This window comes from Engystomops pustulosus, chromosome 2 (genome assembly GCF_040894005.1).
Source record: "Engystomops pustulosus chromosome 2, aEngPut4.maternal, whole genome shotgun sequence".
Lineage (NCBI taxonomy): Eukaryota > Metazoa > Chordata > Amphibia > Anura > Leptodactylidae > Engystomops > Engystomops pustulosus.
In genome coordinates, this window is record NC_092412.1 from 244,580,027 (window position 1) to 244,599,388 (window position 19,362).

The 19,362-nt window shown below is 41.5% G+C and overlaps 1 protein-coding gene across 4 annotated transcripts in view; it reads right to left on the minus strand.

The window, feature by feature from the left end:
• Nucleotides 1–880: 880 nt before the first annotated feature.
• HUNK (hormonally up-regulated Neu-associated kinase) overlaps nucleotides 881–19,362 on the minus strand; it is a 94,953-nt gene continuing 76,471 nt past the window's right edge. For all 4 annotated transcript variants that reach the window (XM_072138642.1, XM_072138645.1, XM_072138644.1 and 1 more), the window contains 9 exons: nucleotides 16,059–16,351; nucleotides 12,241–12,296; nucleotides 11,612–11,747; nucleotides 10,601–10,728; nucleotides 9,703–9,832; nucleotides 6,990–7,158; nucleotides 6,731–6,814; nucleotides 3,678–3,846; nucleotides 881–2,252 (listed from right to left, as the gene is read on the minus strand). In XM_072138642.1, coding sequence (XP_071994743.1) covers nucleotides 1,585–2,252; nucleotides 3,678–3,846; nucleotides 6,731–6,814; nucleotides 6,990–7,158; nucleotides 9,703–9,832; nucleotides 10,601–10,728; nucleotides 11,612–11,747; nucleotides 12,241–12,296; nucleotides 16,059–16,351 — 1,833 coding nt within the window. In that variant the 3' untranslated portion in view covers nucleotides 881–1,584. The remainder of the gene's footprint in view (nucleotides 2,253–3,677; nucleotides 3,847–6,730; nucleotides 6,815–6,989; nucleotides 7,159–9,702; nucleotides 9,833–10,600; nucleotides 10,729–11,611; nucleotides 11,748–12,240; nucleotides 12,297–16,058; nucleotides 16,352–19,362) is intronic.

Sequence of the window (19,362 nt, forward strand, 5' to 3'; positions counted from 1 at the left end):
CTGTGCCAGCGGCTGCGCACTTGAGGAGCCTCTTGATGTATCCTGCTGTGCTGGAGCAGTGGTGGGGCTATGATACGCTAATTCGCAATCGCTGGCATATGATAAATTATCCCCATAGCCTTCAAGATTACAATTATCGACATCAAACCATGAGGAAGGATGGAGACCCAAACCCTATGTCTATTGCTGCGGTTGTCACCACTAGAGGGAGCTCAAGACTGACTGCAGGGAGCTCCTGAGCGCCCCTTAGAGGTTGAAGGCTGAGTGAATTACAGTATATGTTTTAATTTCAATAATATACAGGAAATCTCCCTCTAAGGTTCTGCTACATAGGAAGGGTCTCCAATGGTCCAAAAGAGAGCAAACCCATGTGAAAATGACTTTGTGCAATCATTTACCACTTGGAGCTTTTTCTGCTTAATATTACAGACTTTATTGAAGATGTGTTTTTAAACATGCACATGCTCCCTCAGAATCATTACTTCTGGTGGGCCCGAAGTATACCATTCAAACATTGGGCCAGAAGTGCTTGTACGGCTGAAATTTGGCGTACAAGCACTGAAATAGATGTGATATAAGAAAACCGACCTTACACATTCAGCCATCAGCTAAACCCACCGATTTGGCATGAAAGAGACTCCCTGTTTGTACACCAATGGCAGATACCAGGTGATGTCTGATCCTTTTTATTTTGAAGGGAGATCATTCTCCCATCTATCCATAGAGTTCACAGCCTTTATCTATAGGGGTTGAGAGACAGCCTTAGACATTAGATCTAATGTGTACAGACTGCATTCCACTCTTAACTTACACTGCTGTGTTTTAGATAGAACAACCACTTAAAATGTACAAACACAAAAAAAAAAAAAATACCATAAAATTACTTTTAAATCAAGTTTAATGGTATCCTGGTGCCCACATCCCTGTACTAGAAAGTCCACCTAAGATCTGAATCAACTGCAGTACCAAAATAATGCCATGTGTCCCTTCATCAGTCTCTAGAGAGCAGCTTAACGTTTTATATTGAAAAAAAAAACAGCAGATAAAACTACCTAAAACATGGCATTTGAGGAAAATGGTGACACAGTGTCAAATATTAACAACTTGATGTGCAATGAGAATAATCCATAATGTTTACGAAAGCCGTTTCCAATGCAAGTTGCTCCAGTTGCGTAGTGTTCCCAAGTGCATGAAGGTCGGTGCAGGAGATGATCACGTTTGGTCCATGGTAGGCAGTTTCGGTAGACCACAGTATAGTTTATTTCATAAAGTTTAGTGACAGTACAACTCTGCACTTTGACCAGTCCACAGCAATGTCCTCTAGTTAAATATCCAGAATTTCTTCCCATAATAGTCAATATTTTTGTACTGTACCAGACAGAGCTCTTGGAGTTTCACTGGCATCACTACCATAGAAGTGCGATACACGGAAGTGATGCATTCATAAATGCACAAAATAAAACACATACAAATGCGTTTGATACAATGAGGAATATTACAAAATTCACATTTACAAATATGATCAAGTTTTTACAATGGGGTCTGAGCCCTCAAGTAAACCACAGTTCTCCAAAATACGTCCAATCAGCAGAACACGTTCATATCGGTTGAGTTGAAACTGGCATAACCTGGGCTCATCTGTTGCAATGCTGGCATTCGAGATTCCAAGGAGTTTTCAGGTTTGGGAGAGGTAACCTGACTCCTCTTTCTCAACATCTGTCCAATGCCCATCATAGGAAATCGACCTCGACTCCTAACACAATTTGGGCTTCCCAAATTACCAGAAATGTTATTATTACATGATGGGGAATGGGGAGAAGTTGGGGACATGGATTCGGAACTAGACGGGCTACTTTTGTCCTCGTATGTGAAAGATGAAAGGGTGGAATGAGCCTTCACAGGTGTCGTGTTGTCGAACTGAAAGATTGGGGAAAGAGTTCTTTCACTGGAATGGCGAGGGGAGAAGGACACTGGGGAACCTATGACTCGATACTGGTGAGATGGAGACAGCTCGATTTGGTCTTCTCTGTTCACAGACTCGAAGGAACGTACAACATTCAGATGAGGTTCCCTCATGCGAACGCCCATGTTCATATTCACAGTCTCTTGCGAGTGGGAGTCCTGGCGTCTCATGATCTTAGGTGTTCTTGGATCTGGACTTTGCAATTCCAAGTATTCTAAAGAGCAGGAAGTGACACACGCTGTCTTGTTTGATCTGACTTCATGGAAAGGACTGAGCCGAGCAATGGATTCTGTAAAAAAGAATGAAACATGAATTGTTTAATGTTCTTACGTGACTAATATCTAGAAGTTTAGTGCTAGACGCACATGTCCTTCAACAACTGTTTCCTCCAAGATGAGTAATAAGGAGACTATAATTGTAAAGATATGCTCTGCTTAGAACATAAACCACATTGCGAATACTGTTCTGGGAAACCTTCCCTTTCCATATTTCTTTCCTAAGTATATGACGCATGACCTTCATTGTCGTTCCTGCTATCTTTTCCTATATTTTCTATTTCTATGTTCTTCCGAATCTCTAGATGGGCATGTACCATGTTTATATTCATGCTCATAATGTATAAATGTTTATTTGCAATGCAAAAAAGGCCTTCGGCTCCAAATGGATGTGGGTGTTGTTTAGAAAACAGTTTTTGAAGGGCCACCGGGCCATTAGCCTATGTAAATCACGTGTAATCATCACATAATTGCATAATTACATAGAGGATAATTGTTCACAGAAACTCATTTCATATCTCTGAATTCATAATATAATTTATAAAGAATCCCAACTTTATTACACAAAGTATAATTGAGTAGAAATATTTCAACCATACTGGATCACAGATATTCCCTGGGTACCCACTAGATATATACTTTTCAGGTATCTCCATATCCTAATTTTTGCTCTGATTCACTCTCATCTAGACTACTATAAATCCCTACTAATTGGTCTTTCACTCACTTAATTCTCTCCTCTCCAATCTATTCTTAATTCAGCAGCCAGGCAGACCAAACACTACATGGATGTGTCAGTTACTGCAATGCTTGGTATACAGTTTAAAATAATAACCCTCATCCACAAAGCTCTGCATAATACTGCACCTCCCTATCTCTCTTTTCTGATCTCAGTCTATCTCCCGAACTGGGCTCTTCAATCTGCCAGTGATATTAGGTTAATCTCTACCTTAATTCGAACCTCTAACGCTCGTCTCCAGGACTTCTCTCGGGCTGCATCAATTCTCTGGAATGCCCTTCCCCGGACTCTCAGACTAATACCCAACCTCTGAAGTTTCAAACGTGCTATTAAAACCCATCACTTTAGGCAGCCTATCGCACTCGCTACCTGCATGAAATGTCAACTCTCTTTAGTAACCAATCCTGTGTTCTCCACCCGTCTGTTACCCGGCAAACACTAGATGGCGGCTGATGGCCGGTTCAAGCAGCAGCATTTTTAGCATCTTGTGTTACCCTCTCAGCCTCATAGACTGTAAGCTCTTGTGAGCAGGGCCCTCACTCTTTTTTGTTTCATATGACTGTTTGTACTTTTATATTTTTATATGTTCCCTATGATTTGTAAAGCGCTACGGAATTTGATGGTGCTATAGATGTTGACCCTCCGAATGGAAGACCCAGAATTTTGCCACTTAAAGCTCAATATTTTGCTTAAATCTTACCTCGCTCAGACTTTGACGACTTCCTCTCCTTGACAGGAGGCTTGGAGTTATGTCCTTGTGTCATGAGACAAGGGGACGGCGGCTGCCTATGGGATGGGGAGCATTTTTCCATTTTCTTCTGGATACAACGTTGATCCACTCGTTTTTCTGCATCCTTAGGTTTTCTTTCCTGCCAAAAAGAATTAAGACGTTACATTGTCAATATGGAAGTATTTTTCTTAACAAATTTACTAGATAAAAAAATTAAACATTCGTATAATTAGATTTTTTTTTAAACCATTTCCTTTTTTCAAACCTGGACAATTAGAATTTGCGCTAATTGTCTCCAAAAAGTTTAGACTATCCCATAAAACTCAAGATAGTTGCCATGTTATAGTTATCACCGAGCTATCCTAGCTGAAGAACAATGTTACTCGTCAGTCTTACATAAGAGATGAGGCATAACTTTATGGCTCGGGAGACAGGCAGAATTTTTTGTTTCATTTTATATAATTTTTTACATTATGTGTATGACAAATTTGTAGGGAGCAATACAAAACGGTATAGTGGTGGCACATACGGAATTTCTTTGCAGATTTTTTTTACTGCTTGACCAGAAATGATGACTCACTAATTCTAAGTAATTTTTTTTGTAGGGGGTTCACATTCTTTAGTAACAATCAGCAAGTAAATCCTATCATAACTAAGCGTTGAACACCTGCCTGACTGACAGCTACCTGGCATTCTTCAGTAATTGAGACCTGACACAGTCCTGCCGCACTCATCCGTCAGCGCCTAATAAAGCCTTGAAATGTCAAGAATCTTTCTGTCTGTGTCTCTTTCTTGGAAATTGGCCTTTTCATGTTTTAGTTGTTTATTCCATTGAAGCTGAAGTTCAAAGGGATTTTACATAAAACAAAAAAATTGCGTAAAAATGACACAGGAAACATTATAGACAATGTCCTATTAGGGCAGGCAGCCAGTGTGTTATAATAATAGGAATGAAAATAGATTCAGATCAGCGGGCTGCTGTGATTCTACAACCTCCGACAAACAGGAGACTAGCTCCAGGAAGGTTATAATCGAAGTAAACTTAGGTATGATAAGAGACACAAGGCAGGTGACTTATCGGGACCAGGAAGTTCCAACCTTTGTCTCTCCAAACATAGCACCATAATACTGACAGGGATTTACTCTACTGCAGCTCTGTAGGCCTCCGATCTTAAATAGAGGTAGAAAGATATCATCTGAGGCTTCCTTTGTCGGATTGGGATTTGTTGGACATGATCACGTTGTTGGACTGGGATTCCTTGGGATTTCCAGCCAAAATGAAGGCCTAGTATGCATCAACCCATAAGAAATTAAACTCCGAACTGATTATCTGCTGTTGGACTTGTGTGACCCAATTCAATGTTGCAGTCTGGGCCTACCGGAGGACAATGTGGTTCTTGTTGGGCCAGTAAAACCTTGCATGTTCTATAATATGGTAATATTGAACCGATTTTACATGCTTTGTGCAGCGCTGTGTGCGCTATATAAAGAATTATTATTATTATTTTATTATTATTATGTCTAGCCATGAATAAAGGTATAACCAAAACGTGTAGGCTCCGCCTACCAGTCACGCCTCGTTTAATTCCATGATTGGTGTGCTATACACTCAAGTTTTTAAAGTGTCTAATAAAGAAGATTTAAGTTTTTAACTTAACTACAGGAGTTCTCTTTGGAACTGGATGTTCATCTTCTACTACTCATGTGGATGAGGAATCCAGTCCCGTTCACTCCAGTGTAGCATTTTTCTACTCCTACCCACACTGGATGAGCTGACTATTCCTTGAGTATGTATATGGCAGTATTAATGTCCATCTTTTTTTCTTTTAGACAGTTTTGATAAATGAAAACTGACTTTTTTTATATGATAATTAAGATTTATGCCAAACTATGTGTCAGACCATCAAATTTCCGTACCGTAACAATATGTGATTCTGTTCATAGCAATGATCAGCCTACAACAGGTTCATCCTCTGTTGCTCCGCTGCCTGAGGAAGGCCAAGTTGATCAGTGTCCTTATATCACATGAAGCAGACACATCCTCCACTTTCATTCCTTTAGAAAGCAGAATCCTAGGAGGAGTTTCCGATCCCTCTTTTCCCTTTTCATTGAGCAGGAAGTGACTCCCCTGACCATCGCTGAGACACGCTCCATCTGGCAGAGCCTGGACAGATGTCATCACTTCACTATTGTATTACATCCTGAGCCGGCATGGAAACCAGTGGAGCGCGTCTTTTTGTGTGTGTAGGGGGGGAGGGGGGTTCTACTCTATCTAAATAATTATAGTTGTAATACTAGACTTCTACAAATGTGTTTCCTTATCTATTCCTAAAGAACAACACAATCAGTGGGACTGGTACATCCTGACATCTTACTTTTCTACAATAGCGGCCTCACGCTTTGTTTTTTTAGGCTTTCTAATAATAATATCCTTTATTTATATAGTGACAACATATTCCGTAGCACTGCACAATTATGGGAAGCAGTAAACATATCCACTCCCTACATTACGACTTTTTATCTTGTTTTGTATATAGGATGCTGGAAAGTTATTGAAATTTAATGGCTTGGAATATGAGGAATGATCTGTCATGTGCCCCATTCCCTACTGGCAGTGTCTTTGACTTCATTGACGCTCAATAAAAATATTATGTTATTTTTTTTGTGAAAAAATATATTGTTTATCCTAAACCATGGTTAGCCTATATTTACGTTGGCCGTAAATATTATCCAGCCATCTGATGGGCATGTGGATATCTTTTTAGACATCAGATATTGTGGAAGAGAAGGGTAGGGCTGATGAATTTTAACATGCTTGGTCCTAAGATTCCTTTTCTCTAATTTTGGATATATATGAATGCTCATTAGTGGCTATCGGCAAAAAAGGGTCTGTTTTTCGCAGACATTTTTGGTAAACAAAAGTAGGATAATGGATAATGTTTTTGTGTTCCTTTAAAAACATAGTTTATTTATCGTGTTCTGCATTCTAGGGAAGAAGGGAGGTTGAGGATTCTGGAGCTCACCTCGTAGGAGTTCTTATTTGACTTGTATTTTTCTAGCGGATGCATCTGGTTCTTGTGGCAAACGTTGTCATTAATGTCAGGTTTCTAGTGTGAGAAAGAACAGATGTTAATTACAGAGCGCTGCACATTCTGAAGCAGATAACTGAGCAGTACCATCCTCATAATCATGGCTTTTCAGTCTTCCCCCATCTCTATGAGAGAAACCTCCACCTCCCCCCCTACACCCAATACATAAATCCAGATGGTAAATTGAGCGTACCCTCATTGTGATTAAGTAGCGCTCCAGTTTCCGGTTTAGCAGGAAGTAAACAGCAAGGGTATGACAGGCGCGGTTGGAGAGGATGACGTTGATGACATCGCTGTGCTTATAACCAAGCTTCTCCGACATGTGACGGATCACGCTCTGACTCAAGTCTTCGAGGTGTATCCTGGAGGGGTAGAAAGACACCGAGTTTGAGTAAACTTATCAGAGGTAAACATTTGTCGCAGTTTTAGTTCTTCGACGTTGTCACCCTTTACATCTGTCCACAATGCAACATGTGACTTCTTCCTTTAGGATTTTGGTTACGGCAAACTACTCATTATACATTGGTTTCCATAAAGACATTTGTCCCAATGTGGCAACCTCAGACTATTCAATTGATCAAGTTCTTGACCAATTTTTATGTTTGAATCTGAGAAATGTAGAGGGAGCCTACAAGAGAACACCCAACTAGATGGTGCCTGAGGAAAATATTAACCCAAGGCCTTATCGCAGCCAAGAAGCAGCGGTCACAAATTTAAGGACAGATAGGATGTGACCCTTGTGAGCCCGGCTTATGTAGCCATGTGACCTTTAAACAATTAAAGGAGGCCTTCGTGTGATACATGTCTAGAGTAAACACATTTTCAATGTGAGCCCTGGCTGGTAATGAAGTTTTCTCACGCAATGCCTTGATGCTTCAAGGCGTTCAGATGACTTCTGATGACCTTGTGATCCCTCATTAGGGTAATAATCTCTTTAAAAGCAGATGTCCTGAGCAATGACGCACGTGTCATAGTCAACACTTGTCCATACTGGACTCCGCATGAGGTGTCTAAGGTAAAGAACATGTCCATCTAAAATCACAAAGTAGATATTCTCCCAATAGAAACCCCTGCCTGTATGTCCTATTGGGGCACCATGTAATTATATGTTTATCCTAAAGTGGTTTCTTTCTGCAATATCGATACCTGAAAGGATTTGTGTTTTTTGTGAGAGACCCATTAAAAGAATACGAGACTGGAGGTTCCATTCCCCCTAATGAACAGAGTGAAAGTTCAACATTGTGACCTACCATTCCATTCATTTCCTATGGGGCAGCCATTGATAGCCAAGTGCTAATGTGTATGGGCAGCTATAACTACATGACGGACTGCTCAAGGACTTTTCCATGAGGGTCTTGTGTTTCAAAGGAAATGCGCTATCAATATGGAATTTGCGATCACCTACTTAAAATGAAATGTTGCAGTTCAATTAGCTTCTATATAGAGCTACAAGGGTGTTGAGTGTTTGGTGACCCTTAATATCATAAGACAAACCTAGGAGGTATTAGGGACCCCCACAGTTCCCATTTATAAAGCAATTAGGTGAGTAGTAGGTTCAGTCCTGTGGGTCGACATAAAGAGTTTCCATTACACAGGGTGTGAACCTGCTGGGCTTGACGCATCTTTATGGCTTTGTGTGTATGTAAATGGGATTTCCCAACCTGGTGGGGATACGCTGCATTTTATTGGATCATGGTAGAGTCACTGTATTTTGGCAAAGAATGATCTTGTTCTGTGTAAAAGTGTTGTGAGCGTGCTCTGTGATCCGACTAGAGGTCAACTTTATAGTCAGGGCTGGATAGATGCTGAGCTGTTACATAGATCATAGAGACTTGAAAGGACCTTCATATTATTCCACATAAAACCATAAAAACAATAACTGTTTACCTCTCCTAAATCTGTAGCTACAGCTACTTCATTAAATAAGCTGTTTTTTTTCTACCTCAAGCCCATTCACATAGAGGAGTTTCTACTGATCGCTTTGTGAGCTCAATTAGTTTTCCTCCGATTCGCCTCATTGACCAGCGAGATGTAGAGCTACAGAGTGAATGTTGATGTGTACGTGCCTGGCTTTATATTACACTACAGCAATTCGTGATCATTCTTTCCTTTCCAGGTTTACAATTTATGAAAAATTCAGAACTGACATTGAATTTTCTATGGTCACAGTGAGTAGAGAACCAACACAAACAAAGTTGAGGAAACAACTCAAACTCATTGCAACTAGTATGTGACTACAACATTGGGGCCTCCAATCAGTCATACTTCTCTAAAGAGGTCCCAACAAGTAAATGATGTGTACATGTGAGTAGAGGGGGTTGTGAGCGATAGTTGTCAAGATTATAAAGTAGGACTCGATGCAAAAATATCATAAACAACACTAGGAACCAATGACAAGTCCAATGTAATAACTGGCTGTAGGTTCTGTAGCACTTTAGGTGAGGTGAAGCTGAGAAGAAGTGACTAACCTAAAGGCTGATACCTAACTTTGTAAATAAAATGGAGACAAAGTTTAAAGCCTCTACAAACATGATGAAACGTCACAGATCATCCAGAATCTTTGTTGACCTGATAACTTTCTGTGGACCTTCACTTCTCAATGAGCAGGATCACCAGGCAAATATTTGACTTTAAGTTAATTTTTACTGTTTTTTAGGTGTATTATTTTCTCTAGATCAATATCTCAATTTCATAATCTGAAGCATTGTTTTCCAGACAAAGATCTTCAAAATCCTTTAAGTTGACATAGTGATAAAAACAGAAGACCTGTAGCCACCACCAGGGGGCAGATAAGAGATTATTGCATACTGAGTTTAAAATAAAACCGGACATAATATCCTCAAAGGTTTGTGGATACATGTTGTATATTTGTTATTTAAAATTTCATAAAACTAATGTCTATCTACCTGTTTGGATACGTGTGAACTCCTTTTCCATTATAGTTATCATTGAGCCAGCGGTTTCCCAGTGCTTGCTGGATGTTTGGTCTTTTTAATGGATCTGGTTCCAACAGAGACCGAAGAAAATTGATAGCAGCTAAAAAAAGAAAACAATTGCGTTACAAAAGCTGCTCCTGAAGCATAGCAATCTCTCATACTACTTTCTGGTATCAAAAGTAAGTTTTGGAAGATGGTTTATACTTCATAAGTGGTGACTTTAATTTGGTGGATCCGGTCCACCAATGTAGTACAGCTATTTTCTGGAATGGCCACATGTAATACTAAACTTCACCAGTAGTGGCCACTGCAAGGAAAATGAGTGTAAGACAGGAGCTGGATCGGCAATGATCAACCGATTACCACATAATCTCTAATATTAATTAGGATGTATGTAAGGAGAAAACCCCTACAACATACAAGATCACTGTCTAACAAATTTTTAGGGTAAATCTTCTCAAAATACATGACTCATTTGCTTAAATATTTTCACATTATTCATAATTATTTGCTCTGCCATTGTACTTTTAATGTAAATTACATAACCAAAAACTACAACCACTGAAATGGTGAAAAAAAAACCAATTTGGGGCCTTTCTATATGTGCAGCGAGGGTGGTATCTTAAAAATCCATCCTGAAAGTCTCAGCTCACAATCTAGCAGCTTTACAGCACAGGCACTGCAGGAGTTTTCATACAAAATACTGAGATTTTATGCAGGCTAATTTTCCCTTCGTGCAGTAATAAAGACATTACAGAAAGTGCTCTTGAAATTGGGCTGAGAAACGAGGCAAAAATTGTGCAGCAACATGTGAGTGCTCCCATAGGGCTAGCCTATGAATGGCCTCCAAGATGTGGGAACTACTTACCAGGAGAGAGGTGGGAGGGCAGTGGATTCATGGCTTTGTCTACCATCTTCTGATACAAAGCTCGCAAGCTAAAGGGTTCCACTGTGAAGGGCAGCGTGCCAGTAAGCATGGCGTACATGTTCACTCCGCTGAAAAAACAAAAATAGAGAACATGAGTTAGGACAGGGTGGAGAGGACAACTAAGTAACCCATCAACCACCTACATCACTATAAAAAAGAAGACCTTTCCTAATGTACTTTATTTGTAAAAGACTACAAAAACTACAAAAATTACCCAAACCACCAATAGAGACCAGAGTTGTCCATGTGTCCAGTAGAAGGTACATGTCTGAAACATCTCCAAAAAAACATCTCCAAAAACATCTCCAAGAGTTTGTTGAGTCGTCTAATTGCCTGTTTTCGGAAGCCTAGGCACACCATGCTCCTCATTTGGTGGCCATGTGTGCCTCTAGTCAGTGTGTTCTCTCATCGAGGAACACGTTGTTAAAACAAAACAGACATTTCGTGTCACTGCTTGTTGTCGTGTGAGGATAGCGAGATCTGGACAGTTGGGTTACTTATTGCCATCATGTAGTATTGTAAAGCTAACTTTTGGTGAAGGACATCTATACGAGCTAAAGGTCAACAGCACCGGTAAAAGATTGTGTGTCTGCATTCCAACACAAGTGTCGTGAGTGGAGTCAGATATGTTAACGTTGTATGACATGTGCCCTTATCATGTCCGGGGTCAGCATAGTGCCATTTAAGGTAGGCAAAGACTCAAGCATCGAGTATTCTTTGATGTTGCCTGTTACCAAAATCAAAAAACATAAAACCATATTCCACGAAGAATAAATTTCAACCGTGGCCTATATTGCCGAAGACAGGAATTGGGGCTTTTGATATTAGTCAAATATATAGAGCACACAAATTACAAATTTGGTAGCTTGGGTCAAGTTTTGCTTGATGGCACATAAAAAACAAGAGTTGGGCTACTATAAAAAAAAAAAAAAATTAAAAAAAAATACCTACATAGACCAGACATCCACTTTGGGGCCATATTTCTTTCTTGCAAGCAGTTCTGGAGCAGCATAGGCAGGACTTCCACACTGTGTACTAAATGGGTCCGTATACCCCAGAATTCCAGCGCAGTTGCTCAATCCAAAATCTGCAAATACACATTAAAGGAGTATTTTTGAATTTATGTTTTTCTTGACTTTTGACTTGTTTACTAGTTAGAGTGAAATTACTTAATTCCTATGTTAATTATCAAAAAGATGGTGGACTACCAAAATTCACTAGTAAGTACTCTGTGCTAAAAACAGGTTCTGTACTGGTTCTGGATTAATGGAATTTAGTTGTATTTTTTTAAGTTCGATTAATGAGGCCGAATTCCGCAATTTCAGGAAAAGAAAAAATCCCATGTGCTAATGTGTCACTCACATCCAACATTTAGCAAATTAATGATGGGGCCCAGAACTTCACAGGCAACTAACTGCACAGTCAGCATGGAGGTTTGGCAGGAGACGGAGGAAGAGGAAGTGGAGCACAATAGAAGCACAGAGACTCTATTGAGACAACATGTAATCTCTGCTTGGACAGATCAAGAGTAAACGAGGGAATACAATGTTAATGGGAGTCTCATTAAAGAATTTACATACCGATGAGCTTGATGTTGTTGTTCTCATCTAGTAACAGATTTTCGATCTTCAAGTCTCTGCGGGAAAGACAACAATTAATGTCTGTGTCATGGGAAGCTGCACTCTTGTAGGGGTTAATGTCAGCTTTCAAGACATAATTATCAAGGCAGAAAGGTTTTTTCTGGGTTATGATAGGACTTGACAGTCATTATCAGAACAGCTACTCAACATAGGAGGCTCGCTGCTGTTTTTGTACCTTTGGATCTACTGATCACCACGATCAGGTGTAATTTTTGAGTAAGCAGCTGCTCAATTTCCCTACAGTGACACCACAGGAGAAATAAGGATTTACATGTGACATTTTTACACTGTTTTAATGGGTGGGTTCTCCTGAGAGCAGGGTTGGCTCCAGGTATCATTAAGCCCCTGGGTGACAGAGCCTCAGTGGGCCCTTTTGCAGTGAACTCACATGGCGGCATTAAAAATTCATAAACTAAAATCCTGTTCCCAAAAATATTCCCTAGTTTATCATCCCAAACAGCACCCTCATGGTTATTTTATATAACCCCCCCCCCCCCCCTCCACGCTATGGATTCATTAGATACAGCCCCTCACCCCATGGATTCCTTATGTACAGCCTTATGTGGGCCCCCCCATCAGCCCTGGGCCCCAGAACTTGCCCAGGAATGCCCAGTGCTGGTGCCGATCCTGCCTGAGAGTAAGATTTCTGGCAAATGAATGGTCCCAAATTAAGGGTTCCCATCTATTAACTTAGAATATGCTAGAATATGGATTTTGTAGACCAGATAAGACCATTAAGATACTCCTAATTTGTAGCTATCTAATATAGTCTTATAATTGGAATTGCTTGAAAGAATTTCAACTTCACCTGCCACTGACTTGCACATCTGTCAGAAAAATTTTAATTGATGTTCCACGGGTGCGTCTCTTGACCCCTCAATTGCAAGTAGTGCAAATTGGCCAACACAAGGGTAAGTAACACAGTTAATCGTACCATCCTGTGGCAGTGTACATGGTCTGGTTTTTCATGCTTCAGTTAGCCTATGATGGTGCTTACTGGCTCCTAGTATAAGGTCTTGTATTATCAACTACCCTGTGCTGTGCTTTATATCGAAAGACAAGTGAGCAGCGCTCGTGTAGTGCTGGAGGAGAAGCTTCTGCAATCAGACAGTAATTGCACAGAGAAGAATACATTGTCAGTCCCCATTATATGTGATGCCGCCTGCGGGCTGCAGAACATCTCGAATATGAGGCTTTCAAGCCTTGAAGGTATGGGGGGATCCTTGATGAAATGTTTTATAAAAAGGGTCTTCTGTATATTCTTTCTGGGTTTGTATTATATGTATTGTATTTACTTCTACAGTTATTTCAGATCTGTCTATTATACATGGATCTCTGCCTTTTAGTAATAGGTCTTTGCCATCTAAGCCATTTAGAGCATCTACATCAGCATATAATACCTGGGACTTAGTCTGGTGCTATAAGATTTGACATTTTGGGTAAGTTGGTGGGAGTTACCAGGCGGTGGTATGACTACTAAAAAGAGGGCCTAAAGGGAGGAGGAAGACACATATATTCCTATTATAGTGTAATATGAATGCCTGTATCATGCTCCGCACCCTTATACCCAGTAGCGGATTATAATATAGGCCGGTTTGGGCGGCCCCCTGAGGCCCAAGGCCCAAGGCTACAAAAGGGGCCATGACCACCTGAACGAATCGCTTCATAGTGAAGTTGGATACTGTGCTGTAATAATAGATAGTAAAGAGAAGGACTTCTAGCCATGAAATCCTTCTGATTTCAAGACATACTTATACAAGGGTCCTCCCAAAGGTCCTCATACTGCACAACTAAAAACAGAAAGATGGGACCCCTCCTTTCACAAGTAAATGCCATAAAAAAAAATTGGAATTAATGGCAGACAATTGTTCTACAGCCCAGTGCCCATTGCTCTCTTAATATACCTACCCACAACACATTGGGGCAGATTTACTTATTCGGTCCTGTAGCGATCCTGTGGTGTGTTGTCCGGCGAGGATTTGGGTCTGCCGCAACTCACTAAGGTCGTGCGTCCATTTTCCTGCATTTGTTCCTTCCGCGCTGAGATCCGCCGGAGTTCACCTTCTTCTTCCTGGTGCATGTGAGTGCTTGATTTTGCGACACAATTTAGTTTTTAAATTCCAATGTTTGTCCGAATCCGTCTGGTTGCCCGGCGGCACGCCCCCAATTTGTGTCGCATGCAAGCCGGTGCCGATGCGCCACAAGCCGATCACGTGCGCCAAAAACCCAGGATTTCGGCGGGAAAAGGATATATTCGGGAAACCCAATAGAATTGCGGTCCGCGGAACCTTAGTAAATGAGCCCCATTGTATCAGTTTAACCTCAACTGTTCCTTTTAAGAAATGTCTGAACGGTATTTTTAACCTCTCGACACAAGAGGATGACTCAAGGATTCATACTTACAGACGATTCTAAATTTAGAAAGAAAAGCTATTTCATAAAATAGAATTCCTCAAAGCAGCTTTGAAAATTTTAGGTCTGTGAACTTTCCTTTTTTTCAGATAGGATTTAGAGAAGACTTCAAAACAAGCGGAGCCGATCCTGTCTCCCCCGAACATTATTTTGCACAGTCCCTTCTGTTGGATCCTATTTATAACTTCACCCTCTACACAAAGGAGCCAGGTAAATCCTCGTCTTGTCGTGACTGCTCTCCCATTGTACTTATATCTTCTGTCTCTCATGCATTTTTTTTTCCCCCTGGCAGAAATTTATGAATAATGGAAACTTCACACAAAGTTGTGATCTTTCTGCTAACAATATGGGTGACTCATTCATTCATTCAGAGAATTTTCTGCAGAGGGGAGCCGTAAACGTTTCCGACAACTAAAATTGTCCTCTGCCATTTTCAATGCTTCTGTCGTAAATAAAAGGCCTAGGTTTTATTTAGAGCCAACTCCTTTTATCATGGTAAATGATGGCATAAACAAGAAGAGAAACGTATCAAATAGGTTCTAATCTCGGAGCAATTATCTGCCTTTGTTTCTTTCTATAAATAGATCTGAGCTTTAACGCAGAGTAAACATGTGTCAATCCACCAGCAATTGCCATGCAAATCTTATGACCTTCAAGTCCTAAATACTCTTGACCTCCATAACGTAGACGTTCTACCACCTAATGAATGTAATCGGAAAGTAATGAGTTCTATTTAATAATGTAATAAATACACAATGGTACAAATGTAGCTCATATCCAAGGTTGGACAGGCCCATTATCATTTATAAGATACCCCTTCCCCCCCCCCCCCCCCCCCCGATAGGTCTGAAATAAGAATGGGTTGCAAAGCTCCAAAGTAGACAACCTAATTAGCGGACATACTCAGAAATACTCCATTGCCAGTAGGGACTATTAAGAGGTTGGCTCTTCAAAATCTGTTTCCTAAAAGACCTATGGTCCAAGAATTTCCTACTTCATACGAAAATTGATTGTAGTGACACTGTTGAGACATTGAACATGTACCACCTTTCATATATGAAACTGTGGTTGTTAGACAAAGTAACATTGGAACTAGTGATGAGAAGACCCAATGATTGGGTTTGAGTTCGGCCACCTGAAGCAAACATATTGCCGGATTGCCAGCTAAACAGACAATGTGGCAAATAGATGCCCCTAGCAACTAGTTAGGGATATGACTGGCTCAGGTGGCCGCACTCAAAGAAAAATATTACTTGGGCTTGTTAAGCCCATCTCAAACCCACTGAGTGACCTTCAAGTGTGAAACATAGAAATGCAATGTGAAGCTCAATAGAAGTTGTAGTCACCTGTGGACAACTCCAGCACGGTGCAGATGTTCAACAGCCTGAATCAGTTGCCGAATGTATTTTCTTGCCTCATGTTCTTCCAATCTTTTTTTCTCATAAATTTTATGCATGAGGTTTCCACCACAACACAGCTCCATAACCAGGTAATAGCTATTCTCGGTCTCCAAGATATCGAGCAGCTGTGCAATGTTGGGGTGTCGAATCATCTGTTGGATCTGTCCCTCCCGTCGTAAGTTCTTGGTGACATAGGTGTCCTTCTTGGCTTTCTTCTTATCGATAACTTTGACAGCCACCTGTATGATAAAAAAAATGCTTTGTTAGTGGAGGAATTCTGAAAAACAAAACCTTCCAGACTTCTAAAAGAGTTGACAAAACTTCAGAGATCTGTGTAGAACAATTATTTTAAGTGTGTGGTGCTGGGATAATACATCATAAGACACGGCCCTGGTGCCCAATCTCACACTCCGAAGATAGATCGTAAGAAGCATGACACAATTGGGACTACATCTGTAGTAATGGAGGAGTTGCTGAAAAGAAAATCAATGGTGTGTGAAGTAACTTCATGACTTCAGCCCTATTCACTTCAACACAAGACACATCTTATGAATAAGTGTCAAGTTTTTTTGGGAAGAACTTTTTGGGAACCAAAGATTTTGGTCCAAATGGGTTATACATTCAATGAAACCAAGTGAGGACAATCATTCGGTAGGACTGTTCTTATATGGAAATTGCCAACTGGACCATACACAGTCAAAGTCTAGCTAATCTGAAGAAACATTTTAGTTTCTTTCGAAATGATAACCTGTACCGTACCGTTTTGATACGGTTATGGTCATCCATATAAATGGCAGTATTGACCAAGGATGGCTGTGTCTTCCTATGGAGAGGGAAGGGATGAGAAGCCCACCCCTCCCTATTGCACCTGGTTCTATGTTACGTCCAGGTACCACCAGAAGATGTGGTGGGCCATTGAAAGCAGTGAATGGTCTACTGACTTCAGGGCAGGCTTGGAAGAGCCCACACATGAACAGGTGAATCCTCTAGTAGGTCCGTGAGTTAGGTAGGCCCCCAGGCTCCCCATTAGCTGTACAGCAGTGGGATCGAACAATAGATTTTGCCGTTGGCTCCTTGTTCACGGGGATGTAGTGTTGAGGTAGGGGAATCTGACACTGCACAATGGGTTTTCTAGTCAAATTATATTTAATTTCAGGTTTCTAAGAAAAAAGGGTGTCGTCCAAACTTTTTAGATCATGTACAATTATGTGCACTTTATGGTAGAAGTACATAAACATCCAGTTGTTCCTTTAATGATTTCTTCTGAGCCTGTGTTTCATCTGCAGGTAGAACTCCCCAGACGTCTTACACAAGTTTCCTACCAATGTTTTGCGAAGAAGCAATTACAAGGCAACTTACTTCTTTTGATACTTTACTGGAGCACTTAAAAGGACTGAAATGCACAGAGATGTAAGCGCGAAGCCTGCGAGTGAAAATATTTTAAAGCCCATCTATCATCAGTCAAGTAAAATGGGCTAATGGCAAGACAAAGAGAGAGAGAGGGGGAGGGGAGAGAACGAGGGAAAGCGGGAAAGCTGGGACAGCCTGGCTTATTGCAATGATTGAAGGAAACAATGGAGCTGCTGGTGCTGGGTGAAAAGGAATTTGACAACTAAGTAAAAGTCTGTAGGTAGCTCCATCATTGTCAAGCTTAGGTTCTACTCAATGAATGAGGAAACAATGCTGTGATTTATTGCATATTGTACAAAGTCCGTCCTGTCATTTTTGGTTGAATGTCTGCAAATGCGCTTTAAAATGTTTGCCAATTTTACACAAGCCATTTTCATACACCCTATAAGGGGTGAGGGTTTGTTTAGGGTCTTCTGCTAGAGTAGAAGTAGCTGATAATCACACTTCTCAGGATTTATCCTGTGCAACATTGCTATTGATTTATATTGGCATTATGCAATACTTAAAGGGGTTGGTCACTTTACCTCATGTTTTTTGTAATGTGTGTGTAAGTGTGAGGGCAGGATATGAGGTAATTTACCAATATACATCTATGAATAGTTCTGCTCCGCTTTCCTGATATGTAAAGTGAAGCCTCCTGTCTTTTACCTCATCACCCAGACATTACTGTCCATAAAATGGCCGCCAATGGGGGCTCATGGGATCCTAAAAGTCCATGAGCCAGGACCTTATGATAGTATTAGCGAATACAAGATTAAGTTCCTGGCATGGTGATTGTTCATGGAAATATAAAGATCCCATGACCCTCCATTTGTGGCCATTTTATGACCGATTAGGTAAAAGAAAAGAGGCTTAACTTTACACATCAAGAAAACGGAGCAAAGCTATTACTAAATGCATACCTCCCAACTTTTGGAGAAGAGAAAGAGGGACACAAAGCTCCTCCCCCTTTTTCTAAGCCACGCCCATTGTCCAACCCTCAAGCATAGTATAATATCGAACTTGATGGTCCCCAAATGCTACAACGCCCCTTAATTTGCCCCCCTTCCCGTGGACCAATATAATATCCCCTAATGCAACTCTGTAACATGTAAAACATATAGACTGTCCTCCAGTCTCCTCCTGTAGCCTCCAGCCCCCTGTCCTCCTCCTGTAGCCTCCTGTCCTCCAGCCTCCTCCTGTATCCCCCTGTCCTCCAGCCTCCTCCTGTATCCCCCTGTCCTCCAGCCTCCTCCTGTATCCCCCTGTCCTCTAGCCTCCTCCTGTATCCCCCTGTCCTCCAGCCTCCTCCTGTCCTCCAGCCTCCTCCTGTATCCCCCTGTCCTCCAGCCTCCTCCTGTATCCCCCTGTCCTCCAGCCTCCTCCTGTATCCCCCTGTCCTCCAGCCTCCTCCTGTATCCCCCTGTCCTCCAGCCTCCTCCTGTATCCCCCTGTCCTCTAGCCTCCTCCTGTATCCCCCTGTCCTCCAGCCTCCTCCTGTATCCCCTTGTCCTCCAGCCTCCTCCTGTATCCCCTTGTCCTCCAGCCTCCTCCTGTATCCCCCTGTCCTCCAGCCTCCTCCTGTCCTCCAGCCTCCTCCTGTATCCCCCTGTCCTCCAGCCTCCTCCTGTATCCCCCTGTCCTCCAGCCTCCTCCTGTATCCCCCTGTCCTCCAGCCTCCTCCTGTATCCCCCTGTCCTCCAGCCTCCTCCTGTATCCCCCTGTCCTCTAGCCTCCTCCTGTATCCCCCTGTCCTCCAGCCTCCTCCTGTATCCCCTTGTCCTCCAGCCTCCTCCTGTATCCCCTTGTCCTCCAGCCTCCTCCTGTATCCCCTTGTCCTCCAGCCTCCTCCTGTATCCCC